This window comes from Lithobates pipiens, unplaced genomic scaffold, assembly GCF_037356315.1.
Source record: "Lithobates pipiens isolate NorthernLeopardFrog02 unplaced genomic scaffold, aLitPip1_a1.2 Scaffold_18, whole genome shotgun sequence".
Classification (NCBI taxonomy): domain Eukaryota; kingdom Metazoa; phylum Chordata; class Amphibia; order Anura; family Ranidae; genus Lithobates; species Lithobates pipiens.
In genome coordinates this window covers 577,823,531-577,850,886 of record NW_027507758.1, presented here as the reverse complement: position 1 = coordinate 577,850,886, position 27,356 = coordinate 577,823,531, and the positions used below count along the sequence as shown (strand labels likewise).

Here is a 27,356-nt window from a genome sequence, read left to right as displayed (position 1 = left end):
TCTCACTGACCACCAATGTAAGGAAAATTCTTCTCAATGACCGGTAATGTAAGGGGCATTCTTCTCACTGACCACCCATGTAAGAAACATTCTTCTCACTGACCACCATTATAATGGGCATTCTTCCCACTGGCCACTAATGTAAGCAACATTCTTCTCACTGACCACCAATGTAAGGAACATTCTTCTCACTGACCACCAATGTAAGGAACATTCTTCTCACTGACCATCACACTAATGTTTCATGAGATATTGATATAATAACAATTGGTAGAGGTTCCCTGAGACATGAACTTTTTTTTAAGGGTTTACCCATGTGAAAAAGGTTGAGAAAGGCTGGACTAATATCAGTTTTTCCACTGACAGATGGGTATGTTATACAATTTTATTAATTTGGAAGTTTGCCAAAATAGTCTTCACAGCTAGCATTAGGGTGACATTTCGAGCAGTTTGAAGTAGCTGTTTTGGACATAAAGATCAAACAAACCAATGTCCTTTTATTAATGTTTCTTTGCATAAAATGCATCAAGTTTGCAAAATTCTATATCAATAAACTTTTTGCAAAAAATTACTAGCATAGACATTTTACGTAATTTGCAATGGGGCTATTAGTCCGCATTTTCTATTAGATGTGAGCAACATCATCTGCCAAAACTGAGATCTATTTTACTGATACTCATATAGTTTATTCTACATTATTAGTTTTAGTTCTGGTTTTGGTTAACCAAACATTACCAAATTCTACATATAAGAATGCGCAGGAGTGACGATATTGCGGCTCCGGCCACTCACTGTGCCGGAGCCGCGATACCCGGAAGACACATGTCAGCTCCCTCGGCTTGGATCGTCAGAGATATCGGGGCCTCATTCTAAGGTAAGTATTTCATAATGAGCTAGTATGTGGTGCTCATTATGCTATTTCCCTTGCGGGTCTGAAGAAAAAAATGTCAGCGGGTTAACTACCACTTTAAGGACATAAGGATTATGTTGTATAAAACGTCATTCAATAATTGTTCAGAATTAACTGCAATCAGCAGTCTATAGACCCATTGCTGACTGTGATTTTCCTATGAAATTAGTTTTACTTTTATTTATGAATTCAATGAGACAGAAAGCTCTTGGGTACCATTTACTAAAGAGCAGGATTACACAGTTGCAATATGTTCTATTTTTTTTTTCACTTACTTGATATATTAGTTGCTGAAAAAGAGAAAATATAAAATGAGTTATTATGCAATTCAAGAAATGAAAAATCAATAACTAAAACTTTATCAAACAAATGTAGTGGAATGTTAGGTTGGTGATTGTGCTCTACACAGTATGCTGTACATAGCCTGTGCAGAGAGAACAGCTATGGGAGGGACTCAACAGGCCCCACCCATTATAAGCTGCCTGCAGAAAACTATAGGAGGGGCGGAGACGAGACCAGTCACTCTGCACAAGGAGAGAGCAGAAGTGACCAGTCTGTATTACGTTGTATGTTCCTGGACTGATTACTGCACAGTTCTGGGACAAATCAAAAAATAAACATGCTTCTAGTATTTACACAATAAATATTTATCTAAGAGCTCATCTTAGGGGTTTTAAGAGATGTGATAGGAACTGAAAGGAAATATCTCCAACAGGAGAGATGTCATAGAAGTTTTAGTCACATCCAGCAAAAATGAACCTAATATTAGGAAAATGCTATATACTGTGTATATATATATATATATATATATATATATATATATATATATATATATATATATATATATATATATATATAATATAGCCACTGTATATATGACCAATTTTGGATGTGCAGAGCACTGCATGCATGGTGCACTGTGGTGCGTCACAGTAGGTTTCCTGCTAGGTAACAGTGCATTGGGGTGCGATTGAAAATGAATGGCACTACAACGCATTTCATTATACCTTTGCCTTAATGCACTAATATCAGACATGACCCTTTTTATATAACAGAGCATCACAACGCATGTAATGTGTGCTGTGGTGTGTTGCAGTGCTGCTGTGTTGCCTGCTACATCAGCACACCTCCCAACATTTTGAGATGGGAATGAGGGACACCTACTAACAAATGTATGTAGGCATAGGACACACCCCTTGCCACATGACCAAAAAAAGTTAATTAAATCCACAAGGACTTTTTTACCACTACTGTTCCTTTACATTGGCTTTTAAAATGTACAAATACAGCAATTTTGAAATTGGATCAAAGGTTTAGACCTGCAAAAAACACTTTTTGAAAGATAAAACGTGCATTTTATATACAACTATATAGATCAGACCAAAATGAGGGACAAATGAGGTGGAATGAGGGACAGAGGGTCATTGCTCCAAATCAGGGACAGTCCCTTCGAAATCCGGGACAGTTGGGATCTATGCATCAGTGCTGTCATTAGAAATAATGGAGCCTCCTCCTTCTTAGCCTCCTTCTCCCAGCACAGATACCCTCCAACACTTCCTCCCTGGATCCACCCATCAGACTTCAAAGGCAATGGCAGTTCAGAGAGAGGGGAAGTCCTCCCGAAGAATATGTCATGTGACTGGAGCCAAGGTGGAGCTAAAAGAAGCCTCCTGCTCTGAACTACTGCTAACAGATGGTTAGAAGTTGCATTGCAGTGCTAATGCCATTAGCACTGTAGCACTGCAGAAAACAAAAAAAATTAAAACAGTTGTCCTGTGGACTCGGGCACCCCGCAAATGATGTAGGGCATGTTCCCCCGGTAACTGTCTCTAGTGATGCCCATGTGCTGCACTAGGGCCCTGGCTTCCTTGCTGTCACAATGGGACCCGATACGGGAGTACTGCCTGTACCACTCTATCAAATGCCCTGCAGTGACAATGTATTGGGGGTGCATTGCATGTTAAACATGGTAAAGCATGAGTTTTACCATGCATTGCCATGGCACAGAAGTGTGAATGAACTCACTTCTCTGTACAATATGTTTGATTTGTACAATAAAATAAAAACACATGGTGTATACCACTGGATCCTTCCACTCGAACAGAATATCTGCCAGTTCCCTCAACCTCAATGGTCCAGTTTCCTAAGGCAGGGTCTTTTACAATGTACATGCCACCCCAACTCTCGTTCACAGGTTTCTTAATATCTTCTTTAGAAGCTGGCGAAGGAAAGAATAAAATGTTGTTGGTATACTACAAATCTACAATGCAAATCTACAAAGTCTTCTATAAATTGACAATTGTTCAATTAGAGTTCAATAAAGTGTGAGACATTTTGGCATCCAAAGGTCTTTATGCAGCATTAGTGACTGTTTGTACATATAACATGTTGCAGTTAGCAGGTTATTATATGATTGGAATTACTTAATCTTGAGGAAAAATACAACTACATTATCATCAACAGCATCCAATTGGGTGTTAGCTTGCCTTCTCTAGGTTGAACAGGGAAAATTAAATATCACATCTGACTATTTGCTATAGACTTCTTTGTTTTAGGCGTTATGCACACAACAGCTTGGGGCCATAAAATGTAAACATGTAATGTATTTCCCCTCCTGGAAACCACATGTAATGAGTATACCCACCAATAGAAATTAACAGCTGTACACAGTGTGATAGGGCTGTGACATCAGCGTACTTACCCATGCAGGTTGAATGGCTCCAGGAAGTCTATTCTGGGCAAGGAGAACTAGCTTTAGTAAATCCTGTTAATGGATCCTGGAGCACAGAGACTCTGCATAGTCTTGGGTGGGATGAAGCCTCCAACTCTAGGTCCACTTTTTGATGGACCAGCACCTGATGATTGTGCAGGAGTGCACAGGCTTTATAGAATGGGAACTGAGTAAAGTTCAGGAGAAAGTAGGCTCAGCCCAGGAGTCCGGGTATAAGTCAGTACAACTGGGAACAACTAGAGCTGATGCATGTTTTGTGGCATTGATAGTGGAATAACTCCTCTGAGGGAAAACCTGATGTAAGGAACTTTCTGTTAATAACCATGAGCAGAAGAATGAATGAATGTTGGTAAATGGACTGCATTCATAAAAGGTCTACCGTTGACCTTAATCTTTACAGCATGCATACACTGACACTTGCATAAACATGTGCATGCATACAGACATAAATCCCTAGGGGCATGCTCGAGTTTACTCAAGGACCGCGTGTACAGTGGTTGATTTCTTCAGACAGCTCTTGGCAGAACCTGTGGCTGCCAGGCTAGGAAATATTGTGAATTGTGCTGCCCATGGATCCATGTGCATGAGGCCCTATTTTAAAAAAAATATCACAGTACCGAGTATTGTGACAAATGGACAGTCTGTCCCTGTGTAAAGATGTAGATATTGCCTGTTTCAGTGGGGAATCGGTCTCTGATCAGGTGTGAAACTTATTGGTGACAGGTAGGTGTTGTCCACATGATAACTCGCCACCACCCTAATCTATAGCTGGGTATCACAGTAAGCAGCTTTGGAAGGCTCAAACAGGTAACAACAAAGCCTGGGAAATGCCCAGGAAAAAACCCAAGACTACTTACCAACCAGCTCACAGACAAGCAAATGAACCTGTCTAACAGTGCGTTAAAACTGTTTCTAACTGTGGGGGGGGGGCACATGTGGGACACATCATTGATCATAGCTCCTGGCTCCTGATCAGTGACACTGTCACTAGGCAGAATGGGGAGATGCTTGTTTACATTAGCATCTCCCCGTTCTTCCTCTCCGTGAGACGATTGTGGGTATCCCTGCGAACATCGAGTCCGCGGGACCCACAGTCGGACCCACGGAGTTTGCAACGGGCGCGCACACGCCGCCGGAGGCGCGCACGCAATGGCACGATGGCAGATTCAAAGGGACATACAAATACGCCCATTTGCCTATCCATGCCATTCTGCCGACGTACATTGGCGTGCACTGGTCGCTATGTGGTTAAGAGGGGAAGACAGAAGGAAGAAAGAAAAATTACTATAATAAATAAGTTGTAGTGGCCCAAAACTGTCAGCATACTGCAGGGCAATTATAGCCTTATGCAGTTCAATGCAACACATAACAAAATACAAGTGGGGTAGAACAATTTCTGTCTGTGTTGCAGGTGTAGAGTTCCCCTCATTTCCTGTAAGAAAAAATCTCTCTAACGGAGATTTCAGTAAAAACCTGACATGGGTTTTAAGTCTTTCCTCACTCTATCTGAAAGAGTTCTGGCTGGGCATACACTTTAACAATAAACACATAATAGTAATTGATTATATGTAACAATAAAAAAACAGTTTGTCAATAATAGAGACCTCCACCATGGTGACTAGTCTTATTTAATCTTTTATTTTTCAGGAAATGAAACATGGAATCTGATTGGACAAAATTACCAAATTCCACGCTTTTGTGGATAAGGCATTTTTAATTTTTTTTTAACAAAAGAGACCCCTTATAAATAAATAATATACATACAAATAACTAAATAAATCATAAAATTCGAATCTTACTATCAGGTCCTGTTATTTCAAGCGAAGAGATCGCTCCATCTGTGGTCACTAGTAAAGAAGTGAAATTATCAGATACTGTAAAACTGTCAGAATGACTTTCGTCTTCATAATCTTTGGTGAACAGCTGTTTGGAACTGTTTGCCGGAAGTGATAGTGTGAAATCCAAGTAATTAAACACCTATAAAAAAAAAAAAAAAAAAAAAAAAACATATCATTGGTAGTGAGAAACTCAAAACCCTGAGGTTATATATAAATGCTAGGGACTTAGCCCATTAAACCAGGATTAGCCCATTAAAAGGAAAAAAAAAAACCTTTGTTTTAAAATTCATCTTCATTTCAGAGATTTCCCCATTATACAATTTCTACCACTAGATGTCCTCAGTCTGATGACCAGACCAGCATCATTCCATCCACTTCCTCTGAGCCCAGGCCCCAACCCCCAGCCTGTGACTGGACAGTGAAAGGTGATGAAAGGTGATGAGCTCATCTCTTTGTCACTCTGCTCTCCTTCTATTTGCATGCTTTTTGTCAGCACATGAATTGATTGGCTTCCTTAACCTGAAGGCAGGGTGGCCGCTCTGTGCAGAATCACATACAGGCAACTGATTCTGCACTTCTGGGTCTGGGGCGCGCACGTGACTGCTCCCCCTGTGATTGGACAGAGCAGAAGCTAATAAATCTGGCATATGCAATGTCTGCATGACGATCGTTCAAGACACAAGCAGAACGACAATATGCCTAGGTAAACAAGGCAGATCACCATTCTATGACAAGGGAAGGCAGTGATCTTGTGTTTCTGCTAAGCAGAAACATGGATCTCGGCCTTCCCAGAGTACAAGCACCTCCCCCACACAGTTATAAAGTACTCCCTAGGAACGCATTTAAACCTTTGATAGCCCCTGATGTTAACCCCTCCCTGCCAGTGTCATTAGTACCGTGACAGTGCATATTTTTTTAGCACTGATCACTGTATTAAAGTCACTGGTCCCCAAAAGTATCAAAAGTTTCAGCTAGTGTCTTGCTATAAAAGTCACTGAGCTCCGCCATTACAAAAAAAAAAAAAAAAAAATCCCATAGTTTGTAGACGCTATAATTTTAGCGCAAACCAATCAATATATGCTTATTGGGATTTTTTTCACCAAAAATATGTAGCAGAATACATATTGGCCTAAATTGATGAAGACATTTTTTTATTGGGCATGTTTTATAGCAGAAGGTAAAATATGTTGTTTTTTTTTTTTCAAAATTGTCGGTCTATTATTAAAAAAAAATGCAGAGGTGATTAAATACCACCAAAAGAAAGCTCTCTTTGCGGGAAAAAAAGGACATCAATTTTATTTGGGTACATTGTCGCACGTCCGCGCAATTGTCAGTTAAATAATGCAGTGCTGTATCGCAAAAAATAGCATAGCAATTTTTCACATATTATCACTTTACGTCTTTTATTATACATGTATGTAATATTTTCTATGATTAAATATATTGTATTATACTTTTTTACACACTGGTCTAGCTCATTTAAACATCCCCAGGATGTTTACCGGCTGTGCTATTTGCACTAGGATAATTTTTCCAATCCCTGTACATTGCACCCTCACATCGGTCCCTTCCCTCAAGGAGCCCACAAACCAAGGTCCCCATTCATATACTAGGGCCAATTTTGGACAGAAGCCAATTAACCTACCTGCATGTCTTTGGAGTGTGGGAGGAAACCGGAGTACCCAGAGGAAACACATGCAAGCACAGGGAGAACATTCAAACTCCAGGCAGGTAGTGTAGTGGTTGGGATTCAAACCAGTGACCCTTGTTACTGCTAGGTGAGAGTGCTAACCACTACACTACTGTGCCGCCCATATGAATCTATCCATGACTGCCTCTGCCACCCCCTATTCAGGCATCCGGTCCCTTTCAGGACACAGCGCGCCTGAATTCCAGCGGCGGGGGTGTTTTTTTTTTAAAGCACCTGATTAGAGCCATAGGCTCTAATAAGCTTCAAAATATGTGGGCTCATGGCGCCAAAGGTTTTTAAGGAATAATAATTTTTAAAAATTGGATTATGCTATGTAGACTCTTTATAATCTCCTTTATATGAAATTAATATTCACTACTGAAGCCACCATACTGGAGGACCAGAGGAGGATTGAGAAAAACGAAGGCCAAGACCAAGGTACTCTCATTCAAGTGCACAATTATCGTTAGCTTAAGAAGCAACAACTGTTGGCGAGTGTGGGAACACAGGGGGGGTGAGCGCAGCACTGTGATTCCTGCACTGCGAAAAGTTTCTGCATGCTTGCACTTTATTATAAAGACTGCACTAATTTTAACTTGGATTGGACTTTATGCACATTATATTTATTGCCAATAATATTTGGATATAATGTTGAATAAATAGATACTCACCATATTTAAATCAGATGCATCGACTTGAAAGACATGTCCAAAGCTCCTCGATGCAATTTCCCTATAAATAAGAAAATCTGCATCATTTGCAGAGTTGCAAAGACCAGTGGTCACAAAGAAAACCTGAAATAGAAAAAGGATAAGAGTAGATAGTTGAAAGCCTAATGAGTGGGCAAATTAAAAAAAAATGATTTCTAGTTCTATTATAAAGCAGAATAATATTTAAAAACAAGAAGCTATTAAAATAATAAGACCATTTGAAATGATTTCTTTCTCTTCCTGGACTGGAGAATAAGTACTACTGTAGCCAAAATTTGGATTGACTCCAATGCCGTGCATGTATTTAAAAATCCATACATTTACTATCAGTTTGCACTAAAATCAATTGGGGACAAATGTTGATGGTCACTTTAGGTATTTTACTGTTATTTGATCTTTCTTAAAATATCAAAGTGTGTATATTCCCAACATTATGGACTCGCTAATAACCTATGAAGTAGCTACCTCATTAGTGAAATATTAGTGAAATGAAATATTGATATTTCTACATGTGTAAAATATAAATATAAAACATGCAGAATTCTTGGGATTAAAATGTTTAAAACTCAGCTATAAGAATGTTTTCAAATTCTAAAATATATAAGACCATTTATTGTCATTCCCACGAGAATATCTTGAAATTCTTCTTTGCTTTATATCATCCGTACTTCAATATGTCTTTTTATTTCTGGTATCAAATAATTTGTCTTATATTCTGTACATGTAATTTATTTTAACATACAATAAAAAATTTTGAACGATAAAACATGCAGAAATAAGTATGTAAGTACATATTAAACAATTCATAAATAATATCACCCAACAAAGCAATGCTCTATAATCCTTTGATAGGTGCCTTTAAAAGTGCAAATAATGTGTATTCCATATATACAGAGACTATGGAAAGGCCCAGTCACATATGCCATCTATATTTAAAAAAACAAAGATCCACAGAGAAACCCTCAATGGTTTTCTACTTTCCCCATACCACGCATTCAAAAATAAAATCTATAAAATAAATGTTACAATCTTATTCTACATATATGATTTCCAACAATAACATGTAAATGGCTGACAGCTCACGAAAACAAAAAAAGTAAAAAGAATATAAATATGCAAAATAAAAATGAAAAGGTTTGTAATTACATTACATTCAGTTAAACATAACATTTCAAGAGAGTCAACTTTACCAAACTGTGCTTCATGACATTAAATGGGGAAACTATTTTAGAAATAAAAAACAAGGAGGAAAAGTGGGAGTGTTTTAGGAACATTTTAATTAAGGGCATTAGCCAGTATTTTCCAATAGGTAACAAATATAAAAGAACTGGGTGGCTAAATTCTATTGTAAAAAGGCACATTAAAGAGAAAAAAACTGTCCTTTAAAAAATGTAAAGACAAAAAGTACATTGTCAACATTTCATCAATACAAAGAATGTAATAAGAAATGTAAGAGCGTGATCAAGGCAGCAAAAGTAGATTGCGAGAGACACATAGTGGAGGAGGGTAAAAATATAAATAGTAAAGATACAAGGTCGGAGCATATTGGCCCCATTAAAGATAGTCAGGGAAAGTTGATTACAAGTGACAAGGAGAAGGCGACTGTATTAAATATGTTCTTTTCCTCAGTATTTACTATGGAAAAGAAAGGGTATAGAGTAAGAGTAGAGTAACACAGAGTAGAGTAGAGTAAGCAACACAGCATGGAATTTACCCTTGTGGCTAAAGGAAGCTAGTGTTCTTAACCACTTGCTTACTGGGCACTTAAACACCCTTCCGGCCCAGACCAATTTTCAGCTTTCGGTGCTCTCACAATTTGAATGACAATTACTCAGTCATGCAACACTGTACCCAAATGAATTTTTTGTCCTTTTTTTCCCACAAATAGAGCTTTCTTTTGGTGGTATTTGATCACCTCTGGGGTTTTTATTTTTTGCGCTATAAATGAAAAAAGACCGAAAATTTTGAAAAAAAACACATATTTCTTTGTTTCTGTGATAAAATTATGCAAATTATTAATTTTTCTTCATAAATTTTGGCCACAATTTATACTGCTACATATTTTTGGTAAAAATAACCCAAATTTGTGAATATTATTTGGTCTTTGTGAAAGTTAGAGAGTTTACAAGCTGTGGTGCGAATCGCACAAAATTGATCACATCTGATGTACTGGTGGCCTATCTCGCTTCTTGTGACCCGAACAAGTCAGGAAAGTACAAATACCCCCCAAATGACCCCTTTTTGGAAAGTAGACATTCCAAGGTATTTAGTAAGAGGCATAGTGAGCTTTTTAGTGTTGTCATTTTTTTCCCACAATTCTTTGCAAAATTAAGATTTTTCTTTTTTTTTTTCTCCACAAAATTGTCATTGTAATAGGTTATTTCTCTCACGTGGCATGTGTATACCACAAATGACACCCCCCAAAAAATTCTGCTACTCCTCCTGAGTATTACAATACCACATGTGTGGGACTTTTTCACAGCCTGGCCACATAGAGAGGCCCAACATGCAGGTAGCACCATCATGTGTTCTAGGAACATAAATTACACATCTAACTTGTTGACTATTTATTACACTTTTGAAGCACCAGGACAATGACACGTGACACGTGACACGTGACACTGATGACAGATGGCACTGATACGTGGCAATGATGACACTTATACGTGGCACTGATGACACGTGGCACTGATGACAGATGGCACTAATATGTGGCACTGATAACAGATGGCACTAATATGTGGCACTGATGACACGTGGCCCTTATACGTGGCACTAATGACACGTGGCACTAATACGTGGCACTGAAGACACGTGGCACTAATACGTGGCACTGATGACACGTGGCACTAATACGTGGCACTAATACGTGCCACCGATGATAGATGGCACTAATACATGGCACCGATGACGCGTGACACTAATGACAGATGGCACTGATAAGTGGCATTGATGACACGTGACACTGACAACAGATGGCACGTGACACTGACAGGTGGCACTGATGACAAATGGCACTGATATGTGGCACTAATGACAGATGGCACTAATACGTGGCACTGATGACAGATGGCACTTATACGTGGCACTGATGACAGATGGCACTGGGGACAAATGGCACTGGGGGCAGGTGGCACTGGGGGCAGGTGGCACTGGGGGCAGGTAGCACTGGGGGCAGGTAGCACTGAGGTGGATGGCACTGGGGGCAGGTAGCACTGGGGTGGATGGCACTGGGGGCAGGTAGCACTGGGGTGGATGGCACTGGGGTGGATGGCACTGGGGCGGATGGTACTGGGGCGGATGGCACTGCTGGGGACGGATGGCACTGCTGGGGGAGGATGGCACTGCTGGGGGAGGATGGCACTTTTTTTTTTTTTTACTTTTTTTTTTTCTTACTCGAGGCAGAACGGCTGCCGCTGCAGCCGTTCATCTCTCCCCTCTCACACTGTCTGTGTGAGGAGGGAGAGCGGCGCTGAGAGATGATCTCATATGCTTACATATGAGATCATCTCCCATTGGACACGCCGATCACGCTGTAAACGGCCGCTGTGATTGGCCGTTTACAGTGATCTGTGTTTGCCTGTCCCCGGGGGACACGGCGAACACAGAACTGCCGCGATGCGCGCCCGCGGCAGCGTGCATTGCGGAAGTAAACATTAGGACGTCCAGGGACGACCACCCGGACGAACGCGCCTGCTCTACGGCCGTCATTCGGCTATAGGGCGGGCGCGAGGTGGTTAAACAGCTTGAAAAATGTAATATGGACAAATCACAAGGGCCAGATGTATTACACCTGAGAGTCCTCTGAGAATTTAGCCAGGTCATTGCTAGACCGTTATTCCTAATCTTTACAGATTACTGACTGGAATGGTACTATCAGACTGGAGGAAAGTTGACAAGGTGCCAATGTTCAAAAAAGGGCCAAGATATATATATTCGGAAACTAGACCCAGGTAGAATAGTTTGTAAATGATGATAAGGGACCACATCCAAGAATTTGCTGATGAAAATAGTATCATTAGTAGTAACCAGCATCAGTGTCAGAGAACAATCCACAGAAGAACTGGCACATCTGTCAATGGCCAACAGAATCGCAGATTGGCGAATAGAAATTTGCCAATGCTAATACGCATGCACACATGGGTAAGAACGGTTAAGAAGATATAATCGCCAGGCCAAAGCACACGCAATGCGTGACAGATTGTGGCACCCAGTGGCCTATTTAGAGCCAGCAGCAGCAAACACTAATTGCTTGATCGTCTTTAGCTTCCCTGCATGTTCCCGAGTTCTTGTTTCTGCTATAATTGGATTTCCTGTTACCAACCCGGCTTGCCTTTGACCTGTCTTATCACCACTCCTGGCTTTGACCTTTGACTTGTTCCAGTGACTTTGCTTCTGCCTGTTGATCTGTGTATGACCCCGGCTTACTCCTGACTGCTTTTATTTATGAAAGATTGTTCTCTCTTATACCGCTAGCACATGACCGGACTTTCCGGCAGAAAAGGTCAGACGGTCTTCCCGACGGACTTTCGATGGAGTTACAACGGACTTTCGAACGGACAGACTTGCCCACACTTTACCGATAGAATGACAAGGATTTGAAACTCCCTTCCACAATCAGTAGTGTCAGAAGGAAGTGTCGACAGTTTTAAATAAACATTCAGATTGGCATCTAAGCATACCCAATATACAGAGATATGGGAAATATTGAAGACATAAATGCATACAGACACCCACGCAGGTTGAACTGAATGGACTGATGTCTTTATTCAGCCTTACCAGCTATGTAACTATGTAATGATAATAACATGTAGCGCCCACCATTTTAGGTGGTGCTATTAGTTTAGGAGTTAGGTTAAACTGCCAGTGCCTTACTGTATTTTGTACAGGTTTGGAGGTTTGTTTGGGTTAGGGAGGAGTTATAGGTTAGAGAGGGGTGTGACCACCTGTTCATCACCCTGGGAGAACACTCCCTTGCTCTCCAGAGGAATCTTCTGGAAAGGAGGCGGGTTAGGCTCTGAATGACAGGCAGTGTGTATGGGCTCTTGTCCAATCATTAATTTGCTTGGTCAGGGGCGGGGCTCATACATATACACTGGGATCACATGTTTCCTGGGGAGTTGGAGATGGGACAAGCATTAATCCACTAAGGCAGAAAGATGTGACGTTAAGGCCAAGGGCTGGAAGGCCTGGAAATTTTGAGATTCCAGTTCTGGATTGGTGATTGGTGATGGAAGTTCAGAGACTCTAGAGCTGGAAGGTTTTCATCAACCAAGAAGTAGCTGCAAACCGACCAGAGTGCACCAGGGTTGGCCTGGACCTTTCCTGAGCTGGACTGGGAAGAAAAGGGCAGGAAGAGAAGGCAGGTGAGGCCTGGGACTGCTAGCATTTCAAAGTACCACATGCTTTTCAGAGGGGCACGCGTGTCAGCTCACTAAAGGAGAGGGACTATAACTCATACATCTCAATCCAGAGGCAGCTTGTATCTGTGCATCACTGAGGTGATAGTACCTGCCTGAATCTGAAATAAAGCTCAAGTTTGTACATTTCAACCCAGAGGAAATGTATATCTGTTCATCACTGAGGTGATAGTACCTGCCGGAATCTGGAATAAAGCTCACGTTTGTACATTTCAACCTAGAGGCAATGTATATCTGTGAATTGCTGAGGTGATAGTACCTGCCGGAATCTGGAATAAAGTTAAAGTTTTGAACTATTCTACATGTGTCTGTGCTTTACTACAGCAGGGGTAGAAGAAGCGCGGGTTAAACCAGCCGTACTGTATGAACTACTAGCAGCATATATATATATATATATATATTTTTTTTTTTTACTGTACATATGGTGATTCTAGCATAGGTAGAAATCTATTCAGCCTCAGGTTGATAAAGAGGATACATGGTCACTCATTAAAGTGACTTAACCTTAAACTGCGTAAGAGGTTCTTTACTGATAGAATGGCAAGGATTTGGAACTCTCTTCCACAATCAGTGGTGTCAGAAGGAAGTGTAGACAGTTTTAAAAAAACATTCAGATGGCCATCTTAGCGTACCCAATATACAGAGATATGGGAAATATTGGAGACATAAATGCATACAGACACCCACACATGTTGAACTGAATGGACTGGTTCTTTATTCAGCCTTACCAGCTATGTAACTATGTAATTATAATAACATAAAAAGGATATTTAAGGAAAAATGTAATAAAACATCCCTAAAGGTTGTATTTAATCCCCCTTAATCTAATACATTATTTGCAGTTATTTATGAAGCAGCTGATACCAATTTCTTTAGCTTTAAATGTGTCAAGATCATATATCCAAAAGGTTTCATTTTCCTGGTTAAATTGGAACCCCTCCAATGTCTATAAACACTATCCATACTACGGAATTTTAAACCTCTAGGGTCTGTTGGAGTTAATGAAATTATATGTACATAGATAGGAAACCGGTTACATGTCATGACCCAAATAGTAGTGACAAGTGACTCATTCTCTGAATGGTTTAAATTTGTAAGTAACGTGCCCCAGGGTTCTGTCTTGGGGCAAATGCTGTTCCATTTGTTTACTAATGATACGGAGGTTGGAATCAAGAGCTCGGTGTCGTGCTTTGCTGATGATACCAAATTATGAAGGGAAATAAATTCTACACTGGATGTAGCATCATTACAGGAAGACCTTATTAAAATAGGGAGTTTGTTAGCTTAATGTCAGATGAGGTTTAATATATATTTTTTAAACTTTTAATTTTTATTATTTTTGACAAAATACATTCCAATAGAGATGAATACAATTAATTGGTATTGCTTAACATATTATAAAATTAAAGGAATACTGCGCTGTGAACCTACAACCTACCAGCCACCACAGCTTGTAGACAAAAAGCAAAAACTGTGAATAAATAAGTGTAGCGCTAAGGTTGCAAAAAGCAAATTTGCATAAATAAATGATATAAATGTGACTTAAATATATCAAATAAATGAATCTCTGTTTATTTGATATATTTATGTTTAAGTCACATTTATATAATTTATTTATGCAAATTAGCTTTTTGCAACCTTAGCGCTGCACTTATTTATTCATTGCTTACAATATTGCATAGAATAGATAATAACACAAATTGGGGAATAAATAACAAGAAGTAATAATAACTTTAAGGTACAGTATCTGAAGTTTGATATCTCGCTACCTCCCAGTACCGTAGGCTGGACAATAAGGATTAAAATGTAAAGTTATGCACCAGTGATGGAAAAGATTCTGGGGGAGCTTGTAGATAACAAATAGAGCAAAAACATGCAATTGGGGTTATTTACCAAAGGCAAATCCACTTTGCATTGCAAGTGCACTTGGAAGTGCAGTAGCTCTAAATCTAAGGGGTAGATCTGCAATGAGGGGAAGCTCTGCTGATTTTATCATCCAATCATGTGCAAGCTAAAATGCTGTTTTTTTTATTTTCCTTGCATGTCCCCCTCGGATCTACAGCGACTTTACTTCCAAGTGCACTTGCAGTGCAAAGTGGATTTTCCTTTAGTAAATAACCCCCAATGCCAATCTGCAGCTAACAAAGCTACCAAAATACTGCTGGGCAATAACAAGGGTACACATTCCAGAGAGTTTGGTGAAGGGCAAAAAAATTAAGGGGGGGAGTGGGAGCTTATCTATTAGGTTCGATTACATAGATGACAATTATTCACTCTGGAGAAGATCTGCTTAAAAGTGGTTGTAAATTATTTTTTTTTCTTAAAAATAGCAAACATGTGTATACTTACCTACTCAGCACAATAGAATTGTTGGGTTCCCTGCTGGCGCTCCTGGTTTCCCCTCTTTTACTGGTGACCCCAGTAGAAAACCAGTTCCCATGGGGGGCACACATACAGGCTTGTTCCCAAGCCCAGCTGTTGCATCCATTGATACAGACCGTGTAATGCCTTGTACACCTGGTCAGACATTCCAACAACAAAATCCATCAGATTTTTTCCGACGGATTTTGTGCCAATCTTGTCTTGCACACACACGGTCGGACAAAGTTGTCAGAAAATCAGATCGTTCTGAACGAGGTGACGTTTGTTACGTACGATGGGACTACGTAGAGGCTAGTAGCCAATAGCTTTGGTCTCATAATTTAATCTGAGCATGCGTGGCACTTTGTCCGTCGGAACTCTCTACAAACGATCGGAAAAAGTCTGATCGAATTTTGTTGTCGGAAAATTTTAGATCCAGCTCTCAAACTTTTTCCATCGGGATTTCCAATGGAAAAAGTCGTATAGAGCCCACATATGATCAGATTTTCCAACAACATAATCCGATCAGACATTTTCCGTCTGAAAATCCGACCGTGTGTACAGGCCATAACTCAACCCTGCGCCCAGTGCCTCATCACTGGAGGTGACTGACAGGACAGGAGCGGGATCTATTGATCTGCCCAGGGAGGAGGGACAAGGCCAGGAGAGTTGCAGCTCTCATGCACAGCTCTGGATCGCAATGGGGATCAGTTAAGTAGAAGGCGGGTAAAGGGGCAAGTCTGTGACACAGAAGGTTATTTACCTTAATGCATAGAATGCATTCAGGTAAAAACCTTTGAGGCCAGAAACGGCTTCATTCCAGTCTCCTGATTGTAAACACGGAAGCAACGTAATTTCCTGTTTACTCGGCTGTCAATTGAGACGGTTTTAAAAAAATATACAGTATTCAGAATGGCGATCTGAATACTTTGAAGTACAAAGGAGGGATTGGAGGTCTTTTAGACCCCGATCCCTCCATAAAGAGTACCTGTCACCACCTATCACTGTCACGAGGGATTTTTACATTCCTTGTGACAGCAATAAAAGTGATCAAAAATTTTTGTTTTTTTTAACACAATTTAATAATATAAAAATAAATAAAATAAATAAGAAAAAAAACTATTTTTAAAGCGCCCTCATCCCCGCAAGCAAAGAAACGCATACAGAAGTTGCGCCCGCATATGTAAACGGTGTTCAAATCACACATGTGAGGTATCTCCACGATTGTCAGAGCGAGAGCAACAATTCTAGCACTAGACCTCTCTAACCTGGTAACCGTAACAAAAATTGAAATACTGTAGTTTGTCGCCATTCCACAAGTGCGTGCAATTATAAAGCGTGATATGTTTGGTATCTATTTACTCGGCGTAACATCATCATAATACAAAAGATTTGGGCTAACTTTACTGTTTCTTTTTTTTCTAAAATTCATGAAAGTGTCCCTTTTCCCAAAAAGTTGATTTTAAAACACCGCTGCACAAATACTGCGTGACATAAAATATTGCAACAATCGCCATTTTATTCTCTATATATATTATATATATAATGTTGGGGGGCTCTAAGTAATTTTCCAGCAAAAAATACAGATTTTAACTTATAAACACCAAATGTCAGAAATAGGCTTAGTCATTAAAGGGATAAAGTTAAAGTAGGCCTCTGGTAAATGACAATACAATGTTTTATTCTATAGATATTGGGGGTAAGGAGCGCCGAGATATAAAGCAGCCTGGTAACAGTCATGCAGAAATTATGAAGGAGGACCAAAGATCTGATTACATGGAGGCTGGGGCCACATGGATGACAGGGAGGCTGCGATGGAACACAGCTGGACTGCTTTAGAACATCTTTAAGGGGGGATATGATTACAATGTACAAATTTATCAGAGATAACTCCAGAATTTACAAATAACGGTTTACGCTAAGGTCCCTGAAGAGGGCGTGGGGGCATAATTTGAGGTTAGAAGATGGATTGAAGAAAATGTTCTACCATCGCAACAGGTTGGTTTATACATGCATTCCATTATATACTTTATGATTATTTTGCCAATTCAGCAATGTTTGATTTTATATATATATATATTATGTATATGACACCTGAACGGATTATCTAGGACCTCCAAGGTCACTCATTTCTACCCATGCCATGTCCGCCTTCCCATTATTCCTTGGTCTGTTTTTTTTTTAGTTGGCTCTGCTCCCTCAACTCCCTTCCCAAGCATATATTGCTGTCATCCTCAGTGCACATGGCCACAGGCACCTATGCTTTGCTGATTGGTGAGTATGGGGTCTTCTCTTTCTCTGTAAGGTCCTTCTTACCATTTGTCCATTATTTATTCGTGTGTTACATTACCTTTTAGGCCATTCATTTTCAGATACTGTATATCCTACATGCATCCACCCTTGAAGAGCAAGTCACATCTCGCAAAACACGTCGGGTGTATTAGATGTTATGTATAGTATAAATAATATTCTTATTGTCATGATTATAGATGTTATGTATACTCATGTATTTCTAATGCAATCTTTAACCACTTGCTGACTGCTGCACGCCCATATACGCCGGCACAATGGCAGCGCTTGGCAAATGAGTGTATCTGTACATTCCCTTTAAGAGCCAGGGATAGCAGGCTTGGGCCTGCTGCGTACAGTGTGACCGTGCATAGAGTCCGCCAGTCTCCCGGCGATTGTGTCACGGAGCCTCAGAATGGGGAAGTGCCTATGTATACAAGGCATTTCCCCGTTCTGGCTTGTGTCATGACAGAGATCCCTGTCATCGGGAGAGGTGATCGCAGACATATGACTTGAATCCCATCCCCCCACAGTTATAATCGCTCCCTAGGACACACTTAACCCCTTCATTGCCCCCTAGTGGTTAACCCCTTCCCTGCCAGTGTCATTTACACAGTAATCAGTGCATTTTTATAGCACTGATTGCTGTATAAATGACAATGGTCCCAAAATAGTGTCAAAATTGTCTGATGTGTCCGCTATAATGCAACAGTCCTGATAAAAAACACAGATCGCTGCCATTACTAATAAAATAAATTAAAAATAAAAATGCTATAAAACTATCCCCTATTTTGCAGATGCTATAACTTTTGTGCAAACCAATCAGTATACACTTATTGAGATTTATTTTTACCAAAAATATGTAGAAGAATACGTATTGGCCTAAACTAAAGAAAAGAAAACGTTTTTTTATATATTTTTGGGGATATTTATTATAGCAAAAAGTAAAAAATATTGCTTTTTTTAAAAAAATTGTCGCTCTTTCTTTGTTTATAGCGCAAAAAAATAAAAACCGCAGAAGTGATCAAATACCACCAAAAAAAAGCTCTATTTGTGGGAAAAAAAAGGACATCAATTTTGTTTGGGTGCAATGTCGCACAACCGCTCAATTGTCAGTTAAAGCGATGCAGTGCCAAATCGCAAAAAGTGCTCTGGTCGGGAAGGGGGTAAAATCTTCCGGGGCTGAAGCGATTAACCGTGTGCAAAATTGTATCGGCTTTGCCTTTGTTTATGCTACTCTTTCATTTGTGATCATTTCCGCAATAAATGTTTTTATTGTATTTAGATCTGTCAATTTCATCAGCCAATTGTGCACACCTCATATAAAGTCCCAAAGGGCGATACCTATGTTTTTACTGGATGGACCCTAATTAGTAAAGAAAAAAGCATCTTTATAAACAAATTACTGTTCAGCATTCTTCTTACCTGTGACTGGGTTTCATTTAAAAGACTGAATACTTCATTTACTAAAGTAGCGTTATCATAATCTTTGGCAGATGCATCTGTTAATACCAAAATGAAAGATTTCTTTGGTGAGCTCTCCAAAGCCAGCTTCAGTCCTTCCATAGCCAGTTCTGGACAGTCGCCCCCTCCATCGGCCACAAGGCTATCGAAGAAATTAGCAAACACATCTTTGGAAACTGTCACCCTGACAGGGCCAACAACTATAAAAGAAATACAAGATATAGCAAAAAAGAACGATTAGATACGGACTTTTTTCCCCCATAAAATTCTCATAATTAAAAAAAGAAGCTACAAATAAAGTTATTTAGTGAACTCTACTTGTCTTTCTTAAAGCTAATCTCTATTAATATCTATTTAATTTACAGTAATTATTAAAATGTATGCAAAGACATTCCTTATTTTTAGTTATTAATTTTGGAGTTGGGAATTGTTGGATTCCCTAACTTCTACTTTGGTAAGTCCACCCCATTCTGTGCTGTTTGACTTGTATCCCCAGATCTATATTGTCTGTATGTAATATTTCCTATACATAGGTGGAGGGGTATAGACAACTGGTTTCTGAATATTCAAGGGTTTGGATAATTAAAGGGCTTCTTCTATATTATGCATCAGGGCGGATTTACTAAAACTGGTGCACTCAGAATCTGGTGTAGTTGTGCATGGTAGCCAATCAGCTGATAACTTCAGTGTGTTCATTTAAAGCTAAATTCCAACTTTTTATTAAAAATGTTGTGCGCTGATCTGAAATAAAAATAAGCAATCTCCTAAGTGATTCACTGATCCTATTGCTAAGTGCAACAAATAATCAAAAACATAATAAAATGAATAAAATATCCATTAAATAATATCCCAAAATATCTGTGATATTACAAAATCATAAATAAAAGAAAAAAAAAAAAACAGCAAAAGTCCTTTTCTCCCAGGTGCTTGAAGTCCACCATGATAAGGTGATCCCACCAAAAAACAACGCAATCCTTGCTCCCCAGTGCTTGAAAATTGTAATTGGTCACTATATTTTTCCAGCCACAATCCAAACAACTCTTGGTGCACTGCACTCTCACCTTCATGCTTTGACCTGTAAGACCATAATTGCGGTTTGGTTAATCACTAGGTTTGGTCCACATATACAAGCATACCCCACTTTTAAGTACACAATGGGGTTTATTTACTAAAGCTGGAAAGGGCAAAATCAGGCTCACTTCTGGATAGAAACCAATGAGCTTCCAGGTTTTATTACCAAAGCTTAATTGAACAAGCTGGGGTTAGAAGCTCATTGGTTTCTATGCAGAAGTGAGCCTGATTTTGCGCTTTCCCACTTTAGTAAATAAACCCCATTGTGTACTTAAAAGTGGGGTATGCCTGTATTCCCCTTTTGGTCTTCCTTCTCTTCTGGAGGATTTGACTATCTCCGCAATATAACTCAAATAAACAGAGTATCTAATTGTACAGTATAACGATAAAATTAGCCCACGCTCACCGTATTCCAGTTCACGGAGACACCGGAAATGACATCACAGGCTCTTACTGATGCGTTGCTTCACTAGTCGAGTGACTTCCTCAGGGTGGGAGCAGAGTGACGAGCGTTGGGTATATGTAGCGCTGGATTGTTGTGAGATCACCATGGTAACATCTTACAAGCTAAAACAGTCCACACATGGCTTGCAATTCAATTTACATTGACCCTAATGACACCACCCCTCACATTGCATCCCTAGCAAAGATTCTAAAATGCCGATTTAATGGAAAGCTGTGATATTTTTGCACAAAAAGTACATGAATGCTATTTTAGTGCATAGGGGAGCTGGAATTTAGAAAAAAAAAGTGTACAAAGCTGAACTTACCCTTTAAAGTAATAGGTAGAAGCATCCACAGTAGATCAAGTGGGGTCAATTAAGCCAAACTGTCACTAAGGCACAGCAATATGGGATCAAGCATAAAGAAGGCCATAGAAGAAGGCAAAGGCTCCCCAAACTTTAACATACATAACAATGTGGCAGGCTGGATTTGTGAATCCCTCCTGGGACAAGGCCAAGTTAAGATTAATTAAATCCAATATGGGGGTATGCCTCAAAGTCAGAGAGGGGAACCATATTGCTCGATATTTAACTTTGCAGCATCTTTCAAAAACGTATAGCTGACATTTACCAGTTTAATGCACAGATGAAAAGTGTTTATTAAAAGTTGCTTTACCTGACCAAAAGATTTTTATTTCTTTTCATCCAGTCCTGAGAAAACAGCCTCATCACATAGCACAACCCTGTCTGGATAGGCAGTAGACCTGATTTGTCTCTGCTGAAATTAGGTAGCACTAAAATTAGGTTCCCCACCCTGTAACTGCACAATGAAAGAAGAATTGGCACACTGATAAGCTCATCTCCCCATCCTTACTTTGCTTGCATTTAACCAGTTTCCGTCTGCCCACCGTTAAATGATGGCGGGGCGGTGCGGCTCTCGTTCTGGGATGCCGTCATCTGATGGCGTTCCAGAATGCTCAGTCTCGTGTGCCCACTGGTGCATACAGCATGGCACTTACAGCCACGCCATGTTGCTAGGACACAGCGCAACCCTGATCTCTGTAAAGAGTCAAGTCCGCTTTAACCATGTGATCGGCTTTGTCCAATCACAGCCAGTCATAGGTAAACACAGAGATGCCAGTAATCGGTGCTCCTCGCCTTACACCGACAGAGTTTATGGCTAGGAGAGCAGGGGGCAACAAAACATGTAATCAGTGCCCTGATTACATTATAGCGCCAACAGTGTCACCAATAAGTGCCCACCATTGCCCATCAGTGCCAGAAATCAGTGCCTACCAGTGCCAGCAATCAGAGCCCACAACTGCCCACAAGTGCCACCAATCAGTGCCCATTAGTAATGCCAGTCAGTGATGGCTATCAGTGCTGCCCATCACTGCTGTCAATCAATGCCCATCAGTGTCACCCATCAGTGCCACCCATCAATGCACACCAGCGCCCATCAGTGTCGCCTATCAGTGCCATTGTCACCTATTAGTGCCCATCAGTGCCACCTAACAGTGCCCATCAATGCGGCCTATCAGTGCACATCAGTGCCACATATCAGTGCCACCTATCAGTGCCTATAAGTGCGGCATATTAGTGCCTACTCATCAGTGCCACCTCATCAGTGCCCATAACTGCCACCTCATCAATGCCCACCAGTTCAGCCTATCAGTGCCACCTTATCAGTGCACATTAGCGAAGGAGAAAAATTACTTAGTTACAAAATGAACTGACAGAAACTAAGTAAAAAAAATAGTTTTAAATTTTTTGGCCTTTTTTTTGTAAAAAAATAAAAAAAACAGCAGTGATTAACCACTTGACCACTGGGCACTTAAACACCCTTAATAACCAGACCAATTTTCAGCTTTCGGTGCTCTCACATTTTGAATGACAATTACTCAGTCATGCAACACTGGACCTATATGACATTTTTGTCCTTTTTTTCACACAAATGGAGCTTTCTTTTGGTGGTATTTAATCACCGCTGGGTTTTTTATTTTTTGTGCTATAAAAGAAAAAATACAGAAAATTCTGTAAAAAAATGAATTTTTCTTCGTTTCTGTTATAAAATTTAGCAGATTAGTAATTTTTTCTTCATAAATTTTGGCCAAAATTTATACCACTACATATCTTTGGTAAAAATAAGTACAAATTGGTGGATATTATTTGGTCTTTGTGAAAGTTATAGAGTCCAAAAGCTATGGTGCCAATATCTGAAAATTGATCACACCTAAAGTACTGACTGCCTATTTCAATTCTTGAGACCCTAACATGCCAGAAAAGTACAAATACCCCCCAAATGACCCCTTTTTGGAAAGAAGACATTCCAAGGTATTTAGTAAGAGGCATGATGAGTTTTTTGAAGTTGTCATTTTTTCCCACAATTCTTTGCAAAATCAAGATTTTTTTTACTTTTTTTTTCCACAAAATTGTCATATTATTAGTTTATTTCTCACACAGCATATGCATACCACAAATTATACTCCAAAACACATTCTGCTATTACTCTGAGTACGGTGATACCACATGTGTGAGACTTTTACACAGTGTGGCCACATACAGAGGCCCAACATGCATGGAGCGCCATCAGGCATTCTGGAGCACCCAGGACAATTCTGACATTTCTCTCCTACATGTAAAAATCATCATTTATTTGCTAGAAAATTACATAGAATCCCAAAACATTATATATGTTTTTTTAGCAAACACCCTGGAGAATACAATGGTGGTCGTTGCAACTTTTTATCTCGCACGGTATTTGCGCAACAATTTTTCGAATGTTTTGTGCTTAAAAAAAAAAAACACAGTAAAGTTAGCCCAATTTTTACATAATGTGAAAGATGAAGTTACACCGAGTAAATCGATACCTAACATGTCACTCTTCAAAATTGCACAGGCTCGTGGAATGACGCCAAACGTCGCTACTTAAAAATCCCCATAGGCGACAATTTTTTTTTTTTTTTACTGGTTATATGTTTTGAGTTACAGAGGAGGTCTAGGGCTAGAATTATTGCTCTCGCTCTAACGTTCGCAGCGATACCTCACATGTGTGGTTTGAACACCGTTTTCATATGTGGGCGGGACTTACGTATGCGTTCGCTTCTGCATGCGAGCACATGGGGACAGGGGCGCTTTAAAAAATATATATATTTTATTGTTCATTTTACTTTATTTATTTTAGTTTGACATTTTTTTCCCCAAAAATAAATTTTTTGATCACTTTTATTCCTATTACAAGGAATGTAAACATCCCTTGTAATAGGAATATGGCATGACAGGTCCTCTTTACAGTGAGATATGGGGTCAATGAGACCCCGCATCTCATCTCTAAGCTGGGAAGCCTGAAAAAAAAAAAAGATTCTGGATTTGATCGTATTGGCGAGTCGGTAGAAGCACCGGAGGGCGGCAGGAGGGGGGGGGGGGTGTCTATGGCTGGGTATTGCAGGGTATCACCGACTATGGCTGGGTATCTCAGAGTATGGCTGGGTATCTCAGAGTATGGCGTTACAGAGCATTGCAGGATATTGGAGGGTGTTGCAGAGCATTGCAGAGTGTTGCACGGTATTGGCGGGTGTTGCAGAGCATTGCAGAGTGTTGCAGGGTATTGGTGGGTGTTGCAGAGCATTGCAGAGTGTTGCAGAGCATTGCAGAGTGTTGCAGGGTATTGGCGGGTGTTGCAGAGCGTTGCAGGGTATTGCAGAGTGTTGCAGAGTATTGCAGGGTATTGCAGAGTAATGCAGAGTAATGCAGAGTAATGCCGGGTATTGCAGGGTATTGCAGAGTAATGCAGAGTAATGCAGAGTATTGCAGAGTAATGCAGAGTAATGCAGAGTATTGCAGAGTAATGCAGAGTATTGCAGTGTAATGCAGAGTATTGCAGAGTATTGTCGAGTATTGCAGAGTAATGCAGAGTAATGCAGAGTATTGCAGAGTAATGCAGAGTATTGCAGAGTATTGCAGAGTATTGCAGAGTAATGCAGAGTAATGCAGGGTATTGCAGGGTATTGCAGGGTATTGCAGGGTATTGCAGAGTATTGCAGGGTATTGCAGAGTATTGCAGGGTATTGCAGGGTATTGCAGAGTAATGCAGAGTAATGGCAGGGTATTGCAGAGTATTTGCAGGGAATTGAGGGGTTAATTTTCGGTGAGCAGCGATGTGGGCACTGTAGATGCAGCCCACATCGCTGCTGACACCGATCTCTTCCCCCTCCGCTGTTCCGATCGGTACAGAGAGGGGGAGGGAGGAACCGGCGTCATAACATGACGCCGGTTTGTTTACAAGTCATTTGACGGAGCGATCACGTGGTAAACGGCCGCTATGAACCTGTGGACCCGGCGGTCACGGATGCTCTCGAGTGCACGCCCCAGGGGGCGCGCGAGAGCGGAATTCTGGGAGGACGTCATATGACGGCCTCCCAGAGATAAGAAACCGCCCTGTAGCCGTCATTTGGCTATAGGGCGGTTATTAAGTGGTTAAACACCACCAAAAGAAAGCTCTATTTTTGTGAAGAAAATGATAAAAATGTAATTTGGGTACAGAGTAGCATGACCGCGCAATTGTCATTCAAAGTGTGACAGCGCTGAAAGTTGAAAAATTGCCGGGGCAGGAAGGGTGTGTAAGTGCCATATAGGCAAGTGGTTAATGAGGTGTTAATGAATATAGAGTTTTTTTAATTTGTGCCTTTTTATATCCTCCCCAAAGTTCAGACTTAAATAACAGTTTTAGGCTTAAAAGTACCACCATATTTACATAGGACAGCTTTATGTATTAAAATGGTTATTACATGGGTCATTGTATTCCACCATAGTGTATTGTCTGATTCCACAGGGGTATCTTGCAATTATACGATCAAGAAGCCAATTATTCACCAACTTCAGTTGATACATATCATCCCACATTGATCCTGTTGTGTCCACAAGATAGGTAAGAGAAGATCCTGAAAGAAATTGTCACCATAATCAGGTTATTATAATCAAAGCTGTATGGTTGCAGTGAATGGCTGCACAGACTTATTTACCATATTAAACATTTTTGAGGTTCATTTAATAGCAATGTACAAAGAGCAGTGAGTAAGTTATATATGAAAACCTAAAAAATAGATGACTCTAATTTACATCACTTTGTTATTATTTGTCTTATAACTGCTACAAAAAAACACTTACCGTATTTTCCGGCGTATAAGATGACCTTTTACACTTAAAAAAACTGAGCAAAAAGGAGGGGTCGTCTTATACGCCGGGTCAGCTGCTGGGATGCTTTCTGGATGTCCGGTAATACTGTATGTAGCTTCGGCTACATACAGTATATACCACTGAACCAATCCCAGTGAGCGATGTATTCAAATGAATACAGAGCCTGCTCGGATTGGAGTAGCAATCTCTGCCAATCCGAGCAGGCTACACACAGTAGCCTGCTCCGATTGGCTTTGAGAGTGAGGCTCGGGCTGATGATGTAACAGCCTCCGCCAATCCCAGCAGGCTTTGTATTCATTAATAGAATACATTGCTCGCCGTGATTGGCTCCAGCACCAGCAAGAAGGAAGAAGGAAATGGCTCCAGCAAGAACGAAGAAGAGGGATATGAAGCGTCGGAAGCCTCGGAATGGGGGGTCGTCTTAAACGGTGAGTACGGGCAAAACATTTTAAAAACCTGCACAGTTAGGGGGTCGTCTTATATGCCGGGTCGTCTTATACGCCGGCAAATACGGTATTGTCATAAACCATGTAAACTTAAAATGTACAGGGAGAAATTCATAAAGCATGTCATAGACACTCTCCAAAATTCTGTTCGGTGCCCCACCAAAATGGTCAGTGCTTGCACCTTATGCATATGCCTGTCAGAGACAAGTACATGAATCTACAGAGACATTGTACAGTATCCATCGCACTCCTCACAAGCTGACCTATAGTTGGCGTAGGGTGCTATAGTGAATTGGTGGATGGCACCACCATGCAATCATAAGAAAATAAAGATGTCCACCAGTACATCTTGGCGATGCCTGTTGTTTTATGTCACTTGTGTCAAACACAAGGCCCGCTGGCTGAATCCGGCCCACCATGCCATTTCATGTGAACCTTGCACATCTCCTGCAGCTGTGACACCCCCCTTCTCCTATCGTCACAATCACATGATTTCATCAGGGAATGAATACTAGCACTGGAAGTGTCCTTAAATAGGTTTAATATTGTATGGTAATGAGCGGCCATTTTCTTGTGGTCATACGATTGAAATAATATATTGGCCATTTTCAGGTGGATGTTCATAAAAATCTACAACCATAGCCATTTTCTTGTAGTCTACCATAGGTAAACAAAGCGACGGCAATGTTTTAAATTGATCATGGGATAAGGCAGTGTGCAAAAAAAATGTGAGAGGCGCACAATATGAACCTAAAATTGTGGATAGTGGAATATAAAGTAGAGTTAT

The 27,356-nt window shown here is 40.3% G+C and overlaps 1 protein-coding gene across 2 annotated transcripts in view; it reads right to left on the bottom strand.

Moving 5' to 3' along the window:
• Window positions 1-27,356, bottom strand: part of LOC143989079 (uromodulin-like) — a 90,407-nt gene that overhangs the window by 49,168 nt on the left and 13,883 nt on the right. For both annotated transcript variants that reach the window (XM_077489093.1, XM_077489092.1), the window contains 6 exons: window positions 25,715-25,867; window positions 19,375-19,613; window positions 7,841-7,963; window positions 5,441-5,618; window positions 2,991-3,128; window positions 1,186-1,200 (listed from right to left, as the gene is read on the bottom strand). In XM_077489093.1, coding sequence (XP_077345219.1) covers window positions 1,186-1,200; window positions 2,991-3,128; window positions 5,441-5,618; window positions 7,841-7,963; window positions 19,375-19,613; window positions 25,715-25,867 — 846 coding nt within the window. The remainder of the gene's footprint in view (window positions 1-1,185; window positions 1,201-2,990; window positions 3,129-5,440; window positions 5,619-7,840; window positions 7,964-19,374; window positions 19,614-25,714; window positions 25,868-27,356) is intronic.